The sequence below is a fragment of the Pleurodeles waltl genome, chromosome 10 (assembly GCF_031143425.1).
Source record: "Pleurodeles waltl isolate 20211129_DDA chromosome 10, aPleWal1.hap1.20221129, whole genome shotgun sequence".
In the NCBI taxonomy this organism is placed as follows: domain Eukaryota; kingdom Metazoa; phylum Chordata; class Amphibia; order Caudata; family Salamandridae; genus Pleurodeles; species Pleurodeles waltl.
In genome coordinates, this window is record NC_090449.1 from 82,856,358 (window position 1) to 82,879,129 (window position 22,772).

At 43.3% G+C, this 22,772-nt stretch overlaps 1 protein-coding gene across 2 annotated transcripts in view; it reads right to left on the reverse strand.

Annotated features, from left to right (window-relative positions):
• The window catches only part of LOC138261138 (uncharacterized), a 295,522-nt gene that overhangs the window by 255,474 nt on the left and 17,276 nt on the right, over positions 1 to 22,772 (reverse strand). For both annotated transcript variants that reach the window (XM_069209818.1, XM_069209819.1), the window contains exon 2: positions 16,689 to 17,388. In XM_069209818.1, the coding sequence (XP_069065919.1) occupies positions 16,689 to 17,373 (685 nt within the window). In that variant the 5' untranslated portion in view covers positions 17,374 to 17,388. The remainder of the gene's footprint in view (positions 1 to 16,688; positions 17,389 to 22,772) is intronic.

The window sequence follows — 22,772 nt, forward strand, 5'->3', positions numbered from 1 at the left end:
ACAACCAGTGCTGCAGGCCCACTAGTAGCATTTAATCTACAGGCCATAGGCACATACAGTGCACATTACTAGGGACTTATAACTATATTAAATAGTCCAATTGGGTATGATCCAAAATTACCATGTTTAAAGGGAGAGAGCATATGCACTTTAGCACTGGTTAGCAGTGGTAAAGTGCGCAGAGTCTAAAAGCCAGCAAAAACAGATCCAAAAAGTGGAGCGAGGCAGGCAAAAAGTTAGGGGTGACCACCCTAAGGCATGTCAGGTCTAACAGGTTGTCTCTAGCAAACTCTGCCAAGAGCTACTGGAGCTGTACTTTGGTAGGGTTTGATCCAGTTTTTATCGTTTTGATTTTGCAGAGTCCTTGACTCCGACATCCTAAGATGCAGGTAAGGGGTGAGGTTGAGCTCCACCATCATCTCTTCTGCAGTAGACATTATTTCTCTAAAAGTTGGGATACTTTTTAAGATTCTAAAACTATCTCTAGAACTTAATCCAAACTTTTACAAAACTTTTAAACTCTAAAAGAAATGCTAACAGGGACTAACACAAGGCCATAGCAGGACTTTTAAAAAATGTAGAAAAATAGCTCAAATTTCAAAAATCAGTTTCTAATGACAATTTTTGGAATTTAGTCGTGTGATCAGGTATTGGCTGAGTAGTCTATCAAATGCAGAGTCTTGTACCCCACCGCACATCCACCAATGTAGGAAGTTAGCTCTGTATAAACTATTTCAAAGTAAGAAATAGTGTGCATAGAGTCCAAGGGTTCCCCTTAGAGGTAAGATAGTGGCAAAAAGAGATAATTCTAATGCTCTATTTTGTGGTAGTGTGGTCGAGCAGTAGGCTTATCAGAGGGTAGTGTTAAGCATTTGTTGTACACACACAGGCAATAAATGAGGAACACACACTCAAAGACAATTCCAGACCAATAGGTTTTTATATAGAAAAATATATTTTCTTAGTTTATTTTAAGAACCACAGGTTCAAGATTTACAAACAATACTTTAAATGAAAGGTATTTCACTTAGGTACTTTAGGAACTTTGAATTATCACAATAGCATGTACAGTTTTGGCAAAAATGGCAATAAGCTATTTTAAAAGTTGACACAGAGCAAAAATCAACAGTTCCTGGGGGACGCAAGTAAATGTTAAGTTCACAGGTAAGTAAGACACTTACAGGGTTCAAAGTTGGGTCCAAGGTAGCCCACCGTTAGGGGTTCAAGGCAACCCCAAAGTTACCACACCAGCAGCTCAGGGCCGGTCAGGTGCAGAGGTCAAAGTGGTGCCCAAAACACATAGGCTTCAATGGAGAACAGGGGTGCCTCGGTTCCAATCTGCCAGCAGCTAAGTACCCGCGACTTCGGAGGGCAGACCAGGGGGGTTTTGTAGGGCACCGGGGGGGGGGGGGGGTGGGGGGTACAAGCAGGCACAGAAAGTACACCCTCAGCAGCACAGGGGCGGCCGGGTGCATAGTGCAAACAAGCGTCAGGTTTTCAATAGGAATCAATGGGGAGACCCGGGGGTCTCTTCAACGATGCAGGCAGGCAGGCCTTGGGGTAGCCACTACCTGGGCTAGGCAGAGGGTCGCCTGGGGGTCGCTCCTGCACTGGAGTTCGGTTCCTTCAGGTCCTGGGGGCTGCAGGTGCAGTGTGGTTTCCAGGCGTCGGGTTCCTTGAAGCAGGCAGTCGCGGTCAGGGGGAGCCTCTGGATTTCCTCTGCAAGCGTCGCTGTGGGGGTCCAAGGGGGTGGGTCAACTCTGTCTACTCACGGGCTTGCAGTCGCCGGGGAGTCCTCCCTGTAGAGTTAGTTTTCCGCAGGTCGAGCCGAGGGCGTCTGGTGCAGAGTGGAAAGTCTCACGCTTCCGGCAGGAAACGTGTGGTTTTTTAAAAGTTTCTTCTTTGTTGCAAAGAGTTGCAGTTTCTTGAACAGGGCCACTTTTCTCAGGAGCTTCTTGGTCCTTTAGATGCAGGGTAGTCCTCTGACGCTTCAGAGGTTGCTGGACCCTGTTGGATGCAACGCTGTTGCAGTTTTCTTCGAAGTAGGGAGACAGGCCGGTGGGGCTGGGGCCAAATCAGTTGTCGTCTCCGTCTTCACTGCAGGGCCTCAGGTCAGCAGTCCTTCTTTAGGTTGCAGGAATCTATCTTCCTCGGTTCTGGGAGCCCCTAAATACTCAATTTAGGGGTGTGTTTAGGTCTGGGAGGGCAGTAGCTAATGGCTACTGGCCCTGAGGGTGGCTACACCCTCTTTGTGCCTCCTCCCTGTGGGGAGGGGGGCACATCCCTAATCCTATTGGGGGAATCCTCCATCTGCAAGATGGAGGATTTCTAAAAGTAAGAGTCACCTCAGCTCAGGACACCTTAGGGGCTGTCCTGACTGGGTAGTTTTGTTTTTCTCATTATCTCCTCCAGCCTTGCCGCCAAAAGTGGGGGCAATGGCCGGAGGGGCGGGCATCTCCACTAGCTGGGATGCCCTGTGGCACTGCAACAAAGGGGGTGATCTTTTGAGGCTCACCGCCAGGTGTTACAGTTCCTGCAGGGGGAGGTGAGAAGCACCTCCACCCAGTACAGGCTTTGTTCCTGGCCACAGAGTGACAAAGGTACTCTCCCCATGTGGCCAGCAACATGTCTGGTGTGTGGCAGGCTGGCAAAAACTAGTCAGCCCACACTGGAAGTCGGGTATGTTTTCAGGGGGCATCTCTAAGATGCCCTCTGGGTGTATTTCACAATAAAGTGCACACTGGCATCAGTGTGCATTTATTTTGCTGAGAAGTATGATAACAAACTTCCCGGTTTTCAGTTTAGCCATTATGGTTCTGTGGAGTTTGTGCATGACAGACTCCCAGACCATATACTCTTATGGCTACCCACACTTACAATGTCTAAGGTTTTGCTTAGATACTGTAGGGGCATAGTGCTCATGCACCTATGCCCTCACCTGTGGTATAGTGTACCCTGCCTTAGGGCTCTAAGGCTTGCTAGAGGAGTGACTTATGTATGCCATAGGCAGTGTGAGGTTGGCATGGCCCTCTGAGGGGAGTGCCATGTCGACTTAGTCATTTTCTCCCCACCAGCACACACAAGCTGGCAGCAGTGTGTTTGTGCTGAGGGAGGGGTCCCCAGGGTGGCATAAGACATGCTGCAGCCCTTAGAGACCTTCCCTGGCATCAGGGCCCTTGGTACCAGGGGGTACCAGTTACAAGGGTCTTACCAGGGTGCCAGGGTTGTGCCAATTGTGGAGACAAAGGTACAGTTTAGGGAAAGAAAACTGGTGCTGGGGCCTGGCTAGCAGGTCCCAGCACACTTTCAAATCATAACTTGGCATCAGCAAAGGCAAAACATCAGGGGGTAACCATGCCAAGGAGGCATTTCCTTACACATGGTATATGGGGGAATCGGATCCATGTTACCTTTTTTCTTTCGGAACCAAAGGAAGGGGATACCCCACAAACCCTGAGGGACCTGTAGGGATATGGACAACTGATGAGAAATGTGACTTTGTGACAAATGGAGGATGGCTGGAGGTAGCTTTTTAACTTTTCCAGGATTACCTGCTACGGTTTGCAAGGCCTGGGCGGGATTCCCACAGGAACCTGAGACTCAAGTGCTGAACCAAGCCTTGACAGACATGGGAGAGTAAATTGATTACCAGACTCTATGCATTTTTATCACTGAAGTTAACTCCTCGTACGGGGACATTGAAGCTACAGTAGGAGAACGATTTGGGTGCAGCGTAACAGGATCGAGAGTGGGCGCATATATCAGGTAACTCCAGGAGAGTTACATATAACGCACGCCTCAAGCTGATACATTACAAATGCATCCAGAGATTATGTTACACCGTGTTGGCATAATAGGATTGACAGTGATTAAGGCACTGGAGGACGTGATTGAAATGCCACTGCAGCCCTCGATCCAGCAGTGCCTTTGAGCCAAGTGAAGCAGGCTAAACATACTAGATAAGAAAAAATATATATTGAATTGGGGCTGATGGTTGCAAAGAAATGCATTGTAAAGCAATGGATATCAAACCAATTATCTACTGGAAAACAATGGTTAGGGAAATGTTGGAAATGGCCCTTTTTGCAGGGTTATCCCCAAACCTTTTGCCTTCTTCCTCCTATCTTTCAGGTCTATTTTTGCTGGGTTATTGTCTCTGGCATTTTACCACTGCTAGTAAGGGCTAAAGTGCAAGTGCTCCCTATAGAACTTGTACTGTTGATTGGTTCATCCATGAATGGCATATTTGATTTACTGGTAAGTCCCTAGTAAAGTGCACTAGAGGTGCCCAGGGCCTATAAATCAAATGCTACTAGTGGGCCTGCAGCACTGGTTGTGCCACCCACCTGTAACCATGGCTCAGACCTGCCACTGCAGTGTCTGTGTGTGCAGTTTTAAACTGCCATTTCGACTTGGCAAGTGCACCCACTTGCCAGGCCTAACCTTCCCTTTTACTACATGTCAGGTACCCCTAGGGTAGGACCTAGGTAGCCCCAGGGGCAGGGTACATTGTATGTTTAAGGTAGGACATATACTAGTGTGTTTTATAAGTCCCAACAGTGAAATACTGCCAAATTCGGTTTTCACTGTGCAAGGCCTATCTCTCTCATAGGTTAACCTGGGAGCTGCCTTTAAATATCCTTAAAGCGCAGATTCCCCTTGAGGGCAGATAGACATGTGGAGTTTAGGGTTTCTGAACTCACAATGTAAAAATACATATTTTATTGAAGGTGTTTTTTAAATTGTTTGCACTGCAGCACAGACGCCATCCACGCCAGCGCTCCTGACTTCATCAGCCCGGAGTTCGATCTGCAACGTGTGTGACTTCAAGGGCCTGACGAATCCTGCACCGTCTCTGGAACCAACGCCACTCTCCGGAGATCACCGCGAGGATCACGCCGCCCTACAAATCTAAGGTATTGTTTGCAGGTCTTCCCAACACCGTAGCTGGCCCACGACCCCGCCGGCCTGAACTGTTGTTGCTTTGTTAGTCCCAGGTGGAGCTATTGACTTCAAGGAACTGTATTTTTGAGTAAATCTTGCAGAATTCATATTTTTATCACTGTACGTTGGATTTGTATCGTATTTGGTCTTGTTTTAGATGGATAAATAGTGGCTATTTTTTTTTAAAACTGGTGTGGTGTCCTTTTGTAGTGTTTTCACTGCATTACTGTGTGTTATGTGCAAATGCTTTACACATAGCTTCTGAGATCAGCCTGACTGTTGGTGCCAAGCTACCAAGGGGGTGGGCAGGGGTTATCTGAGCAGGTATCTCCCTTATCCTGACTAGACTGAGGGTCCCTACTTGGACAGGGTGCAAACTGACTGCCAGCTAGAGGCCCCATTTCTAACAGGGAATATTTGAGAACTGTGTGTGATTAATGTGGGTTATGACACAAACTAATATATACCGGACAAGGGCAAGGCGGAAGGATGGAATCGGATTTAGCACAGACACGTTTACAACAATATATAGAGGGTCCTGAGGAGGAACCAGGTGACGAGCCAGTGGCAATGTAATTGTGTACTGATGTATTACTACGGTTGTACTGGGGTATATATGTTTCACAGATTTCTGAATTTACCTGCACTATTTTGCCACCAGATATTACTGACTACGTAACTGTGATTGCTGAAGCATGCTCCTTCTCATGGGTGGGGGATTGTGGACAGGGTGGAACTGGACAGTTAGGATGCTGTTTTGTTTATGTGTATTTGCTGAAACAATAAAATACACACTAATATATATATATATATATATATATATATATATATATATATATATATATATATGGAAAATGTCACTTACTCAGTGTACATCTGTTTGCGGCATGAGACGCTGCAGATTCACATGCTGTGCACATCCCGCCATCTAGTGTTGGGCTCGGAGTGTTACAAGTTGTTTTTCTTCGAAGAAATCTTTTCGAGTCACGAGATCGAGGGACTCCTCCCCTTTCGGCTCCATTGCACATGGGCGTCAACTCCATCTTAGATTGTTTTCCCCGCAGAGGGTGAGGTAGGAGTTGTGTATATAGTAATAGTGCCCATGCAATGGAGTAAATATGTATGTACATAATGTGGTTAGAAGTGATATATTTACAAATTTACAAATGTTCAAGATTAATATTTCTCAACTTAAAACGGCTACCGGCTCCCGGGGAGGGCGCATGTGAATCTGCAGCGTCTCATGCCACGAACAGATGTACACTGGGTAAGTGATATTTTCCGTTCGATGGCATGTGTAGCTGCAGATACACATGCTGTGCATAGACTAGTAAGCAGTTATCTCCCCAAAAGCGGTGGTTCAGCCTGTAGGAGTTGAAGTTGTTTGAAATAAAGTCCGTAGTACTGCTTGTCCTACTGTGGCTTGCTGTGTTGTTAACACACCCACGCAGTAATGTTTGGTAAATGTATGAGGCGTAGACCATGTGGCTGCCTTACAGATTTCAGTCATTGGTATGTTTCCTAGAAAGGCCATGGTAGCACCTTTCTTTCTAGTTGAGTGTGCCTTTGGTGTAATAGGCAGTTCTCTTTTTGCTTTTATATAACAGGTTTGAATACATTTAACTATCCATCTGCAATGCCTTGTTTGGATATTGGATTTCCTGTGTAAGGTTTTTGGAAAGCAATGAACAATTGTTTTGTTTTGCGAATGTTTTGTTCTATCAATGTAGTACATTAGTGCCCTCTTGATGTCTAATGTATGTAATGCTCTCTCAGCTACAGAATCTGGCTCTGGAAAGAACACTGGGAGTTCCACGGTTTGATTTAAGTGGAACGGTGAAATGACTTTAGGTAAGAACTTAGGATTTGTTCGTAGAACTACTTTATGCTTGTGTATTTGAATAAAGGGTTCTTGTATGGTAAAGGCTTGTATTTCACTTACTCTTCTTAGAGATGTGATGGCTATTAGAAATGCTACTTTCCATGTTAAGTATTGTATCTCACATGAGTGCATGGGTTCAAAAGGTGGACCCATGAGTCGTGTTAAGACAATGTTGAGATTCCACGAAGGAACTGGTGGTGCTCTTGGTGGGATAATTCTTTTCAGACCCTCCATAAATGCTTTTATGACTGGGATTCTGAATAATGAAGTTGAGTGCGTAATTTGAAGGATAAGCTGAAATTGCAGTGAGATGTATTTTAATGGATGAAAAAGCTAAATTTGACTTTTGTAAGTGTAGTAGGTAGCTTACGATGTCTTTAGCGGATGCGTGTAATGGTTGAATTTGATTATTATGGCAGTAATAAACAAATCTTTTGAACTTATTTGCGTAGCAATGTCTTGTGGTTGGTTTTCTAGCTTGTTTTATGTCCTCCATACATTCTTGTGTAAGGTCTAGGTGTCCGAATTCTAAGACTTCAGGAGCCAAATTGCTAGATTCAGCGATGCTGGCTTTGGGTGTCTGATCTGTTGTTTGTGTTGAGTTAACAGATCCGGTCTGTTTGGCAGTTTGATATGAGGCACTACTGAGAGGTCTAGTAGTGTCGTGTACCAAGGTTGTCATGCCCAAGTTGGTGCTATTAGTATGAGTTTCAGTTTGTTTGGACTCAATTCGTTTACTAGGTATGGAAGGAGTGGAAGAGGGGGAAAAGCAAATGCAAATATCCCTGACCAACTCATCCATAACGCATTGCCTTGAGAGAGCTTGTGGGTACCTGGATGCGAAGTTTTGGCATTTTGCGTTTTCTTTTGTTGCAAATAGGTCTATTTGCGGTGTTCCCCATCTTTGGAAGTAAGTCTTTAGTATTTGGGGATGAATTTCCCATTCGTGGATCTGGTCGTGAGCCCGAGATAGATTGTCGGCTAACTGGTTTTGAATTCCTGGTATGAACTGCGCTATTAGGCGAATGTGGTTGTGAATCGCCCAATGCCATATTTTCTGTGCTAAGAGACACAACTGTGTCGAGTGTGTCCCTCCCTGTTTGGTCAGATAATACATTGTTGTCATGTTGTCTGTTTTGACAAGAATGTGTTTGTGGGTTATTATAGGTTGAAATGCTTTCAGCGCTAGAAATACTGCTAGTAGTTCTAAGTGATTTATGTGAAGCTGTTTCTGCTGAGTGTCCTGTTGTCCTTGGATGCTGTGTTGGTTGAGGTGTGCTCCCCACCCTATCATGGAAGCGTCCGTTGTGATTACGTATTGAGGCACTGGGTCTTGAAAAGGCCACCCTCTTTTTAAGTTTATAGTGTTCCACCATTGAAGCGAGGTGTATGTTTGGCGGTCTGTCAACACTAGATCTTGAAGTTGACCCTGTGCTTGTGAACATTGTGATGCTAGGCACTGTTGTAAGGGCCGCATGTGTAATCTTGCGTTTGGGACAATGGCTATGCATGAGGACATCATGCCTAGAAGCTTCATCACTAATTTTACCTGTAACTTTTGTTTTGGGTGCATGGCTTGTATTACGTTTTGGAATGCCTGTACCCTTTGTGGACTTGGAGTGGCAATCCCTTTTGTTGTGTTGATTGTTGCTCCTAAGTACTGTTGTATTTGACACGGCTGTAGGTGTGATTTGTTGTAGTTGAGTGAGAAACCTAGCTTGTGAAGGGTTTCTATGACATACTTTGTGTGTTGTGTACACCGTTCTTGCGTATTGGTTTTGATTAACCAATCGTCTAGGTACGGGAACACATGTATTTGCTGCCTTCTGATATGAGCTGCCACTACGGCCAGGCATTATGTAAAAACTCTTGGCGCTGTTGTTATCCCGAATGGCAACACTTTGAACTGGTAATGTACCCCTTGGATTACAAACCTTAAGTACTTTCTGTGGGAAGGATGTATAGGTGTATGGAAATACGCATACTTGAGGTCTAGTGTTGTCATGTAGTCTTGTTGTTTGAGCAATGGGATCACGTCTTGCAGTGTCACCATGTGAAAGTGATCTGATTTGATGTAGATGTTTAATGTTCTGAGATCTAGGATAGGTCTTAGAGTTTTGTCTTTTTTGGGTATGAGAAAAGTACAGGGAGTAAACTCTTGTTCCCTTCTGATGAATTGGTACTAGCTCTATTGCATCTTTTTGCAACAACGCTTGGACCTCCAGTTGTAAAATATCTATGTGTTGTTTGGACATGTTTTGTGTTTTCAGTGGGACATTTGGAGGGAATTCTAGAAATTCTATGCAATAACCATGTTGGATAATGGCTAGGACCCAAGTGTCTGTTGTTATTTCTTCCCAGTTTTTGTAAAAATTGGTTAGTCTCCCCCCCACTGGTGTTATGTGTTGGGGATTTGTGACGTTGAAGTCACTGTTTATTTTGCGGAGTTTTGGGACTCTGGAACTTCCCTCTATTCTTTGGGAACTGTCCCCCTCTGTATTGTCCCTGAAAACTTCCCCGCTGATATTGACTCTGGTAAGTGGGTCTTGTTTGTGAGGTTGAGGGTTCTGTGCTCGGTTCCCGAAACTCCCCTCTAAACTGTGATTTACGAAATGTGCCTCTGCTCTGTGGGGAGTAGAGTGCGCCTAAGGCTTTGGCTGTATCTGTGTCCTTTTTAAGTTTTTCGATAGCAGTGTCCACCTCCGGCCCAAACAACTGCTGTCCGTTAAAGGGCATATTCAGCACCGCTTGTTGTATTTCCGGCTTGAATCCTGATGTACGTAGCCATGCGTGTCTCCGTATGGTGACTGCTGTATTTACAGTCCTAGCAGCTGTGTCAGCTGCATCCATTGCTGACCGTATCTGATTGTTAGTGATACTCTGGCCTTCTTCCACCACCTGTTGTGCCCTCTTTTGGAACTCTTTGGGTAGGTGTTCTATGAAATGTTGCATTTCGTCCCAATGAGCCCTATCATATCTAGCCAGCAAGGCCTGTGAGTTGGCAATGCGCCATTGGTTGGCTGCCTGTGCTGCGACCCTTTTCCCCGCTGCGTCGAACTTGCGACTTTCCTTGTCTGGAGGTGGTGCATCTCCCGAGGTGTGTGAGTTCGCCCTTTTGCGAGCTGCCCCTACAACCACTGAGTCTGGTGTTAATTGCTGCATGATGTACACAGGGTCTGTTGGTGGCGGTTTGTACTTTTTCTCCAACCTTGGAGTAATGGCCCTGCCTTTCACAGGCTCCTGAAACACTTGTTTTGAGTGTTTCAGCATTCCAGGTAACATTGGGAGACTCTGGTACTGGCTATGTGTGGACGACAGTGTATTAAAGAGAAAGTCATCTTCTATTGGTTCTGCGTGCAGGGTGACATTGTGAAACGCAGCTGCTCTTGACACCACCTGTGTGTATGCAGTACTGTCCTCAGGTGGTGACGATCTCGCTGGATAACAGTCGGTACTGTTGTCTGATACAGGTGCATCATAAAAGATCCCATGCGTCTGGATCATCTGGACTCATTCCTGTATGAGTTGGAGACTGCATCATTAGTGGAGTGGCTACCGGTGATGGTTGTGGTGACCGTTGTGGAGATGGTGGCGGAGTTATTTGTCTTGCCACCTTTGCTTGTGGCTGCTTGTCTTTCTCTTGGAAGGCAAGTTTCCTTTTAATACGGATTGGAGGGAGAGTACTGATCTTCCCTGTGTCTTTCTGAATGTGGAGCCTCCTTTAAGTGTAATCTGGCTCCCCTGCCTCTAGCTCCTGTCCGAATCTGTGTCCTTGCATCTGTGAGGATAGGCCCTGTTCCTCAGTGTAGGAACTTGGTTTCGGTTCCGAGGCCGGATGTTTCGGTATGGAAACCTTTTTGACCGTCTTTTTAGGCTCCAAAGACACTTTTTTCCCCTTTCGGTGTACTGATCTCTCGGTGCCGACTCATTTCGGTGCCGCCCTCTCGGTGTCGAGATTGCTCTGACCCGATGTCGAGTCTGTTCTGTGCCGGTATCTCGACCGGAGTCGGATGACTTCGACACATGCGTGCCCTTTTTCGGTGCAGATGGTCGGCGTCCCCTGGGCTTTAGTGGTTTTTCCGTGAGTTTTGTGTAGTGACGTCTTACTCACGGTTCTCGACGTCTGTTCGGGATCAACCTCGTCTGAGTCCGAATCCGCGATGGAGAAGGTTCCTTCTTCCAAGTGTTGTTGTCCTGCCGGCGCCGATGCCATTTGTAGTCTTCTTGCTGTTTGGTCTCTTAGCGTTTTCCTCGACCGAAACGCTCGACAGGCCTCACAGGTATCCTCTTTGTGTTCGGGAGACAAACACAAATTACAGACCAGATGCTGATCTGTATAAGGATACTTGTTGTGACATTCGGGGCAGAAGCGGAATAGGGTCCGTTCCATTAGCCTTGAAGACGCACGAGGTCGTGCCGACCAGGCCCCGCCGGGGAATCGAAAACCCCGAAGGGCCACCGGAGCTCTTCAAAATTCGGTGTCGATCTGTTGTAACTAACCAGATACCGAACGCAAACAATACCGTCAAATTTTCTGAGATTTAACTTACTTTCCGAATCGAAACGCGGAGCGAAGAGGAACACGTCCGAACCCGATGGCGGAAAGAAAACAATCTAAGATGGAGTCGACGCCCATGCGCAATGGAGCCGAAAGGGGAGGAGTCCCTCGATCTCGTGACTCGAAAAGACATATATATATATATTCATATTCCCCCCCCCACCAAAAACGGAAAAACTGACAATGTTAACAAACCCTGTGACATAAGGCCGCCAAAGCAAAGATGCAGGTCATCCTCCAGAGAGGCCATTAGGCACTGCAGTGGGCACGGAGATGCGCACTGGACAAGGCCATAACACGGCAAAGCAAAAGTTACCAGTCTTCCAAATCTTAGCTCACCTCTTTCTGAACTGCGTCGAGGGACTAAAGGCCTAATGAGCAAAAGCTTTTCCCATAACCTTTCATTGGCAAAATTCTAGTGTTTGCAACAGTAAAGAAAGGATTTTGTGTTCACAAAAGCTATCTGTTGTTTAGGAAAAATCATTTCAACTACTCACAAAAGTGGTTCTGTATATCATTCGAAATTGTAATTAGGAGAGAGGTTTGAAAGGGATATCCATTCCTGTCGGGGTGATGTATCAATGTGTGTGATCACAATTGTAGTAGCAAATGACTGATCAGATAGACACCATAATTGGGGTGGAATCCATTTTGTGGAGAGGAAGCTGTCCTTGGAGAGCAGCTCTTTGTTGGGAACGGTGTTCCTCAGCCTCATTGGGAGCAGGCAGTAGCAAGATCCACGTGATGTCTTGATAAAAGGGAAACATTTTCCTTTTAAAGAAGAACCTGTTGTGTTAAGAGGCACAGGAGCTTTTTTTTAAGAAAAAAAAGTGGAAAACAAGTGATTGAAGTGCTTGAATTAATCATCTTCACTAGTAGTTATTTTGCGCCGCAATCCAGTCTATTTTTTCTTTTTGGGCCACTATGTCCTCTCAGGGAAAAAAAAAAAAGCTGCAGGCAGTTCAGCCTAAGGCCTTGTCCAACAGGAATAGTTCAGTTCGAACCTGTAGGTCAAGTCTGCTCTGAATGGCAACACAAGCAAACTGAGGCTGGTTCAAGCCCACCTGGGCCTCGTTTGTCGGTTACAGATTGAGTTCTATGTCACAGTGAGCAAAGGACCACATCTGTGTATATCCGTCCCACTTAGAGTGCTGACCTGAGGAAAATGAAAAAAAGCAATAGATACATTACTTGCATTAACCTCAGGTACCTGCCATTGGAACCAGGGTATACTGAACTGATAAAGCCCAATAGCCTCAAATCAGCTTGGGGTTGCTTGGGTTCACATTCAGATGAGAGTGGCCCTGACAGTTATGGCTGAACTGTTCCTACTGGACCAGGACAAAGGTTGGCTTGCATTTGGCTGCTTCGAGTTTGAGGTGGAGCAAAAACCAATGGTTTGAAATGCTTTTATGAGTAATTACAAGTGGCTAAAATGTATTGCATCTATTACTTTTTGTTTCCCTCATTTGTTTGGGAATGTAAATGTAGGGATAGGGAAGATGGCCTCTGCTCCCTGTAGCCCACACTGGCAGTGTTTACCCAGGGTGGTGGAGGCAGGGAGCTAATGGAGCGTATGGCAATCTACCTAATTAACATTCATTAGGCAGGGCTTTTTGTGACCCTCCCAGAATGAGCATTTTGTGACACAACCTAGTACTGAATAGGGTGCATCACCAAATGACAATCAGCAGGCATGAAATTGGTGCTTCATTTTCACCATATGTGACTTGCTTATGTGTTCGTCAGGCCAACACACTCAAGGGGACGACTAGAGCATATGCTTCATAGAGGATGTGGTAAAGGAAGAGACTGTGAAAGCAAGGTGGGGACATTGCAGTTTAAAACACCACTTTACTAGGTGCAACATGGGAGAGTAAATCATCTGTTAAGGATATGGGTATCTTGAATACCTGTATCGGAGACCGTCCAACAAGGCAGAGAAAAAGAAGAGAAAGACCATCACAGGCACATAAAGGAACAATATGGTGAAGGATAGATATTTTCTCTGTCAGGAGGGATATATGGAGTGAGGAAGAGAGTAAAAACTCTATAACTGTATACCCCTTCAAGTTCCACATCTCTCACTGGCATTATATGGATGCACAAAACAAAACAAAAAAACATGCAGACTAAAAATAAGAAAAAAAGATCACTGATTATATGGTGGGTGAACTGCAGGAGATGATTACCAGGGTAGAGCCTGGAATAAGGCACAGCGAGTTACAAATACAATACAAAATAGAGGCCCTACAAGGCATTTTAGACCTGTTTTTCAGGAACATAATCCATACAGACAAAAAAAACTAATCAGTATTAAAAATTAAGTAAGATACTGCTTCCAGTGATACATAAATGTACAATAAACAAGAATTAGCTTTTGAGCCCGATGTAAATCAAAACATCTGTTAAAGTTGCTGAGCTCTACAGAAAATGAAACGAAAAAGAAGAGTGAAAAACTAAAAGACCTATTGGGTGAAAAATCAAAGAAAGCCACAAATATTTCCTGCCACTAACACACATAAAGTGGTATCATGTGGTAAGTGTGTTAGGATACCATTAGAAAAGTTAACTCATTTTCCCGTTTACAATTTACCCTTCTCCTTATCAACGCCTATCCATGAAAAACCCACCCAGACATCCAACTGCTCCTCAGGGCTGTCTCAGATAGATATATACCAATTCTCCCCTCACTGGGGGCAGCTGATAAACCTTACCATAATTCAAATCTATTTTCTTATTAATGGCAAGCTTTGTATAGCTATGTGCAGCCTTTCAGTTACGTAAGAGCTCTAGGGCATCTAACAACGTACAGAAAAAAAGGGGGAAAAAAGGCAGTTTAGAACACAATCGGGTTGGCTGAGCCTTATTCAACATTCTTCAGTCATTGCAGTGACCATGTAATGCGTCCAGTTAAAAAGCGAGTTTGAATAGTTCAGTCTTGTAAGGGTTGATGAAAATAACCCAAGGGGAGGGCAGTCCCAGGTAGATATTGCCTGGGGCAAGGCTTCAGTGATGGGAAGGGTAAAAGTCAGAGGGTCCGAGGTGAAGTTGAGGGCCCTACTGCAGCCCAGTCACCAATGTATATTATTTCCATTATTAAAATATGGTGTGAAGTTCACAAACCTGTTTGTCAGTGTGTTTTTAGAGGAACTATTTTTTATGTGATAACGTTCTGCATTTTTGTCCCATTATAATGTTTTGTAGAGAATGCCTGGATTTGAGTCTTACACATAAGGAGCATACAAAAATTGATTTTTGTCCCAATATCAATCATTTGTTGGCTGTGACATACTAATTTTAAGACCTGCAGGGACTTTCAAGTAATCTAATCATGTGAAAAATGCTGATCCTGTCCAGGGATTTGAGGTAGCTGCTTAATATAACATAGTTACCTCACATGATTTTCCTCAAGAGTACAATGGGAGTGTTCCAGAAGCTAGAATGAGGATATGTTTTGTTTAAATTCTCAAGTATCTTACTCATCCAGGTCAGAATTAAACAGAAAGGCTGAGTGAAAAATTTGATTTTTAACAACAGCAGTAGGTACGTTGATTCTCCGGTGGCCTTCTCTACTTCGGATTTTTAATTAACTATATAGCTTACATTATGTATTCATAACAAAATGGATGCCATGATGTTGAATGCTCAGTTTTAAGTCTTTCATATAAAACAGCCAGCATCCAATTTCAACATCTGTTTTCTCAGACTAATCATCCTCTCCCGCTTACCACCTCCTCAATTTTAACATAGTAGCTCTTTAGTAGAAACATTCTTTCAAAATGTTCTATTTAAACGTGGAACAGTAGATTTTCAGAGGTGCAAGAAGCTATTTGCAGACTGATTTCATTTTTTTTTATTTTTTATTGATCTGTGTTGCTCTTGGTGGTGAGACCCTTCAAATGACTTGCTGTTTAGACATTTCGTTTTTCTTTTTACTTTTCTCCTACATCTTTTGTCAGCAGATGCATCTCCCTGATTGAGTGTGCAATGAATTCAAAATAATTGTTACTTTAAGTTAAATATAAGGAAATGATTAAACACAATGAAAAATATATTTACTGTTTATAAAATATTGGATTGTATGCTTCATGGGTGACTACATTTAAAAGTTAATGTCTTCAAAATTAGTAATGTAAGTGGGACAGAAAAACTGAAGCTGCTTTTTAAAAACAAAATAGTAAGAAGCATAGTACAAACTGTCATTGACTACACAAGGATTGGAACCCTTTAAAATATACTACAAGCTCAAATTAATGCTTTCCAGACCTCGTTTACTTCAGGAACTTGTTGTAGTCAATATGAGAACTATGTGCATGTACATATATTATATATATATATATATATATGAGCCCTCTGCACCGGCAAGTGAACGATTCTAAAGCGGCCTTCTACAGACGCATGTTTCCCCATGCAGGTACCTTCTGTGAGCTACGTGAACATTCTATTTCTTTGTTGACACACTGTGATTTTCAGGGGCAGCTGTAATTAAAAGAAGGAATAGTGATGAGTGCAATCTGTAATTAAGCTTGTCTAAGAGACTAGCTAATAGTCTTCTAAATAAATACTGATCAGCTATGCACCAATCAAAATGCAGCATGTTTGGTAGTGTATAGTAGTCAGATTTACAAAATATATGAATAATCTGGGAGAAAGCTCCATGCACATAAATAACCTGCGTATGTTCTTGCCAATCTATTGCTACATAGATCCACCAACTCACTATTACTGTGAGACTCCCCTGGGACTCTCTAAAAGTAGGGGGAAAAGCCCCTTTCACATGAACGCCAAAAACAAAATAGGATGCGTGCTGCACAGTAACAATCTCACTCCAAACAAAATAATTGTTGATTTAGGGCAAAGTCAAAGTCTAGTTGTGTACATCTAGCTTGACTGTCCTCAGCAAAAAAAGCATAGTAAGCAGTCAATAAAATATGTGGTACAGCAAAATGCATTTCGAAGCATAACCTAGTTTAACACAACATAGTTCAAGAGCTTTTTCTAGATACAGGAAAACTAGTTTACATATTGCTCCTTGTATCATCTTAATTAACATAAACATCAGTAAGCTTAATGCTTACATTTTTTTTACCACTCAGAAAATCTGTAAAACGGACCAGAATAAGCAAGAAAATGAACTACCCAGGTTTGAATATTTCTATTGAAGTGCATGTTTTGACTGCCGCTTGGATACTAATACAAATACAAGGTGACTAGCAATTTCAGTTTCCCACACTGCTGACAAATATTAGTAAATTACCACAGAACTGTGGTTGCTGAATATAACAAAGCTTTGTCACTTACCAGAGGGATCCTCGATTATTAGCACTGAATTTCCAAGGCCAAGTGTGCATTCAGCTTCTTCATCATCACTAATAACGATCACACTCTCTTGAGTACTGACTGAAATGACTCTGAAGCGGTTGTCAACAAAAGCTTCTATAGTTATGTTTTCACCTTCGGCACTCTCATCGGCAGCTTCAGAACACATGGGGCTCTCATTTTCACAGTTCGTAGGAGTTCTCTCAGTTGTTCCACCCTCTTCACAGTTCTTAGCAGGAGCTCCCTCAGTTGTGCCAACATTTTCATTGTTCTTAGCAGGAGCTCCCACAGTTGTGCCACTCTCTTTACAGTTCTCAACAAGTGAGTTAACAGTTGTGGTACTCTCTGCAGAGTCATTGGAAGGAGCTTCCACATTTATAAACCTCTGTTCAGAGTCCTCAGCAGGAGCTTCGGCTGCTACACCACTCTCTTCTAAAAAGTCGACAGGAATTCCAACATCTGTGTCACTTTCTTTAGACACCGCTACCTCTTTGTTAGCAGCAGAGAGAGCAGCCCTTTTAGCAGAGACCTCAGCAGGAGCGTCAGCTGCTACATCACTCTCTTCTAAAAAGTCGACAGGAATTTCAGCATCCGTACTACTTTCTTTAGGCACTGCTACCTCTTTGTTAGCAGCAGAGAGAGCAGCCCTTTTAGCTCTAGTCTTCATTTTTACTGTAAGAGGCTAAAACACAATGCATGAGAAAGGTTCAATTAATTAGAGTAATACAGAAAAAAACAGCTGTAATTTAACAATTCAGTGAAATTGGGAGAATATATATGTGTCAAGCAGGTCAAAAGTTTAAAAATAACTTGGCAAGGGAAATATCATGCTAAATAAGTTCCCCGTCACATTTGACCACTGTTAATTAAGCCACCAACATAAGCAGAACGCTGTTCAAGCAAATCAAGAATTGCCTCAACCCCTTTGCGAGACTCACTTATTTCTGACTTCACAAACAAGTGTAATCCCATCAAACTCTTTTTTTAGTGAAAAAACTTCAGATGATCCTACCTCTCAAACCCACCCTTACCCACAGAATCCAGCAATGGTCAGCATTCAAAGCCCCATATCTCCCAGCTCTGGCTGACCTACTCAACTTCATCGTACCATTTGTATAGACAATCAGATCTACAATTGCAGACAACTTAGCAGACTGGGACTGAGCGGTTAGCTCCACAAATGAGTCCATGGCCATTAAACGTGTCTTTTAACCCACATGACATGGTGAACGCTGAAGACTGTATTCTTATTTGGTGAGGGTGATCCAGATTGGGACTACCCTTACACGATGAAATGCCTGCGTATATGGCAGAAGTATGCCATCCCCAGCGTGCCACCGCCCCTTTACACCAGATGCCTCACATATGTAAGTGACCTAGGGCATCATATTATATTCTTTGGCCACAAATGGACAAAGAAAACCTAAGAAAACGGTTGCCACTGCTTACAGAGGTAGCAGGAAAATTTATCAGGGCATTTGAGAAACAAACTGCAGGTATCACCATGACAGTAAGGGACCTAAAAAGCATGCTTAGTTCCCTAATAAGGGATGAAACGGACACAGTATTTCAAAAGGCTGGGGTTAGAAATTTGACCCTCACTGATACCAGGTGTGATGGGTCTCCATTTAGTCTGCTTAGATCAGTATTGTGGGATCAGCTGAGGAACATATAGGGCAGCTTAGACAACATAGTGGCACTGGAAGCCAAACCCTGGACCGAAATTCAGCATCCCTCTCCATCCAGATAGCCACTATTTGACAGTGTTCTCATATCACAGGACTTAGTATGTGTACTTGTTTGCCTCAAGGGTATTGAGAGTCCCCATGCAGGTTCAACATTGTAATAAAGAACGATCTGTCAAATGTCCAATGTGACAGCACTCTGCTGCAATATGCTGATGGCATATTGATCTGTAGTTCTACTGAACAACAGTGCTTTAGAGATGCTATATCTCTTCTGACCACTCTTGCCCTGAGAGGATACAAAGTGGAGAAAGAGAAAATTCAGTACTGCCAGGAAGAAGTCCAATATCTAGGACAATTACAGTCAGCATCTGGTTGGTGTGTAACACCTGACAGGGCTGTATATATCCAGATAATGACAGAGCCGGGAACTGTCAGAGGAATGCAGAAGTTCCTGGGCATCTGTAACTATGTGAGACAGTGGGTATTTGATAATATATCAGAAATAGCCCCATTGTTGGATGCTATCAAACAGGCAAGAGATAGGAAGGACCTAATAACATGGACACCAGAGATGAAGGAAACTTTTCAAAAATTTTAAAATGAAATAACAAAATGCTTGGGAACTCCAGAATACACCAAGGAGTTTTATCTATTCTGCTACTGCAAAGGTCAGGTGATGACTGTGTCCACACACAGAAGTATCCACTAGGGCACAAACCAATCCCATACTACAGTGGACTGCTAGACTCAGTCATGAAAGGACAACATCCCTGTGAGCAAGCTCTAGCCACTGCAGCAGTAGAGAAGAGCACCCCCATAGTAATGGGGGAACCCTTGACACTTTATACAGAACAAGCTGTGTTTGGTTTCAACATTTAGAAGGCTAAGACCACTTTGACTACTCAGAGTGTCAGGGTTTGAGGTGATACTGTTACTACCATCTTCGAGGGTTGTGAAGGGTCATATGGTGAATCCTGCGATATTCTTTGCCCACCCAATATTACACCTTGAGAAGGATGCAACACATAGTCCCATCAAATGCATCCAAGCCACATAGGACCCTATATCAGGTAGCATTGTCTATTTTATTGATCGTTTCTCCACAACTGACCAAGAGACAGAAATCAGACACAAAGGGGCAGCAGTAGTCAAAGCTCAGCAGCAGAGTGCCTTTGACACACTACAGGTCAAAGAACAAATGACACTACCTGCACATTATTCTACCGAGGCAGCAAAACTGACAGCATTAATAGCGGCCCTAAAGTCAGGAGCAGGAGAGGTAATTACCATATATTCAGATTAAGCAAACGTAACAAACTGTGCATTCAAGCATCATGAGATGGAGCAGGCCAGGGTTTCTTAAATCAGATGGCCATCCCATGATGGATAGAAAACTCTTAGAGCTCTGATAGAGGTACTTCCGCTGCAACTGGCAGTGGCGGTTGTGAAATGTGCAGTGCACACAAATAGACAGGATTTTGTGTCCTGGGGTAATGCTCTAGCAGATCAGACAGCTAAGGATGCAGCAAGGTGTGCACCCCCAAAGGGACCATCAAACCCACAACCTGTCTCGGTGGCTCAGACTGACTCACCAATGGAGTTTGAATCCAAGATTACCACAGAATAGGACGCACCTCATTACATGGAGACAGCAAGGTTACACCCAAGAGAACTGCAAGAAGCTGCTTCTTTGCACACAATAAAGAGTTGTGGGAAGGTAGAGGATACATCCGGTCAGGGGATGACCTAGTGTATAGATAAATATCTACAGGAAAACTGGAGATTCCACAAGCCCTGCTTTCAATCGTCCTGGATCAGATCCATTTGCCAGCCCACACCTCCAGGGATTATTTGGCAACAAATATACAACAAGACAGGATTATTGCCAATTTGCATGACATAATTACTTTGTATCTACACAGATGTCTGCTCTGTCAGCAATAGTCACCTAATCCCACTTCGAAAGTGATAAACTCCACCAGTCCACAACCACAAGGTCCCTCTGAAGCTCTTCGTTTGGATTTAGTGGACACGATATAGAGCAGTAACTACAGGTACCTCATCGTGGTGGTCTGCCCATTCTACACATTGATAGAGGCAGGACCATGTGTCCATTGTGATGCCGAGTCAGCAGCAACATTCCTGGTTCAGGAAGTAATTCCACGCTGGGGAATACCAGAACGAATAAGATCTGACATTGGCACTCATTTTTCCAATGCAATATTTGAACCATATACCACTATTAGGGATAAAGCACAAATTGTCCTCCCTGTACCACCCTCAAAGTAATGGAACAGTGAGAAAATAAATGGCCTCTTGAAAAGCAAGAAGAGCAAGTTATGTACCACCCTAAATAAAAAAATGGCTATACTGTTTATCAACAAGCTCAGATCACCACTTGACACGCCACCAAGAAGTGACAGGGAAATCCATCACTGTCCAAGCCTCTTCTACTAGAAGTAAAATTCAGGGAGAAAGTTTGTCTCAAGCACTGAATGATGAAACGCATAGGTACTTGTGTGAACTAATGAAATGTGCAAGGCTCATCTCCAAAACGGGTAACCAAAGGAAAAGAATAGCGCACCAATGCTGAAGTCAACCTCCCTGAGGTGAAAAGAGGAGATTGAGTATTTGTATGTAATTTGGTTCATAAATGGAAGGAAGGAAAAACGATTAGAGCCTCTACACAGGCACCATGGTGGACAGCAGGAAACTCTGGATCCATGATAGCATGCCTCTCGACACAGCTTTTCGTAAAAAATAATGGTCACTGCAAATGGAACAAGAGGGGGGATGAAGGTAGTCACCTTAAAAGGGCCACTCCCCAGCCGTATTTTTGGAATATTTTTTGAACAGATGATACAAAAGATATGTATTTTTGTTTTTAAGCTTCTATTTGTAGCTTAATTCTATCCTTTGTCCTCTTTGCAAGCAAAGGACCCTTTAATCCTAATGTTTCTCACATCTTGAGAGAGCTCTCTGACAAGAATGTGACCTGTAATTCCCCGTGCTAATTTGTCAGAGAACATATGTTATCAGCACATGTTAGAAATAGGTACAGAGACCACAAACATGTTGTGCTTCGTGTGCTCCCTAATTCCTTATGCCACTGGTTCAGATAGTCTGCACACCACAAAGGAAGTACCACCAAACCAGACTTCAAAAAATTTCTAACTGGCTATAGCGAGTCACATTTTACCAGGTCCAGCTATTTTTAGGACCTACTCGACCCTTCTGGCAAGTTGACAAAGAACAAGTGTTCTGTTCAGTCAGAAAGTGAAGGAGGCCTTTAAATCATTTTCTTGTCACATTTGCTCTATGTTCAGAGACAGAAGTCAAAAGCCAGTTTGGCTTACAATTAATATTCCTCTGACTGCAGAGTTCCAGGATTTTGTCAGTTATTTCCTAACACAGACTATTTAAATAGCTAAGTCTACGATTCAAACATTTCAAAATACATTTCGGTAGTATGAAAGCCCTTTGTAATTCAGTGTGATGAAAAAAAAAATGTAATAGGAAAACAAATCAGAGCGCTTTACTTGGTGATGTGTAAAGAATAAATATTTTCTGAACCCGATTTTCACAGATTTTAACACATTATATAATTTTATCAATAAAGCTGCAAGCGCTAATGGGAAGGTTTTTAGACATTTCATGGACATTTTCTCTCTGTAAATGACAGTGTGTGACCACATCAAGCTTTAGTAATCTATGTATTAAAAATAACTGTTTAAACATAAACCTAGAAACACTCCTGCCCTGGTAGCAATGCTATTAGTAAACTAAGAGGCAAGAAATGGATCATGTGTTCCCCCATTTGTGGGCTAGATTTTTTTTTATATATATATATATATATATATATATATATACACACATGGGGCAAACGTTTAGTCCATTTAATCAAACAAATACATTTTTATGCAACAGAAATGCTGAGCCCAAATATTTGAAGGTACACACAGATGTGGGAATGTAGAAAGAGGTGGCTCTGTTAAGTAAAATATTTGCCTAGGATCACACAATTGAGACCCGTTTACCTGTCAAGTGCAATGCAGTTATGATTGAGTAGATTATTCAAGTTACTCGACCTGCAGGTCTAGTAACATTTTTATGATTTTTCTAGGCCTGCAAACAGACTTACTGCTCATTACATCTGCACTTGTGTAGAATTAATGCCCAAGTGCAACTAATCCATGTCAAAGTAGTATGCTTCATAATCAGGACCACAAGACACAACCCTTTACCAGAAGGACTATACATCCTCACAGACAAGCAAGAGATCAGTGAATAAATATGACGTATAAGACACATACATCCCGGCACCACTGTAGATTGCACCCAGATAGTCCAAGATCTAGGAATTCTAGGGGAAACTAAC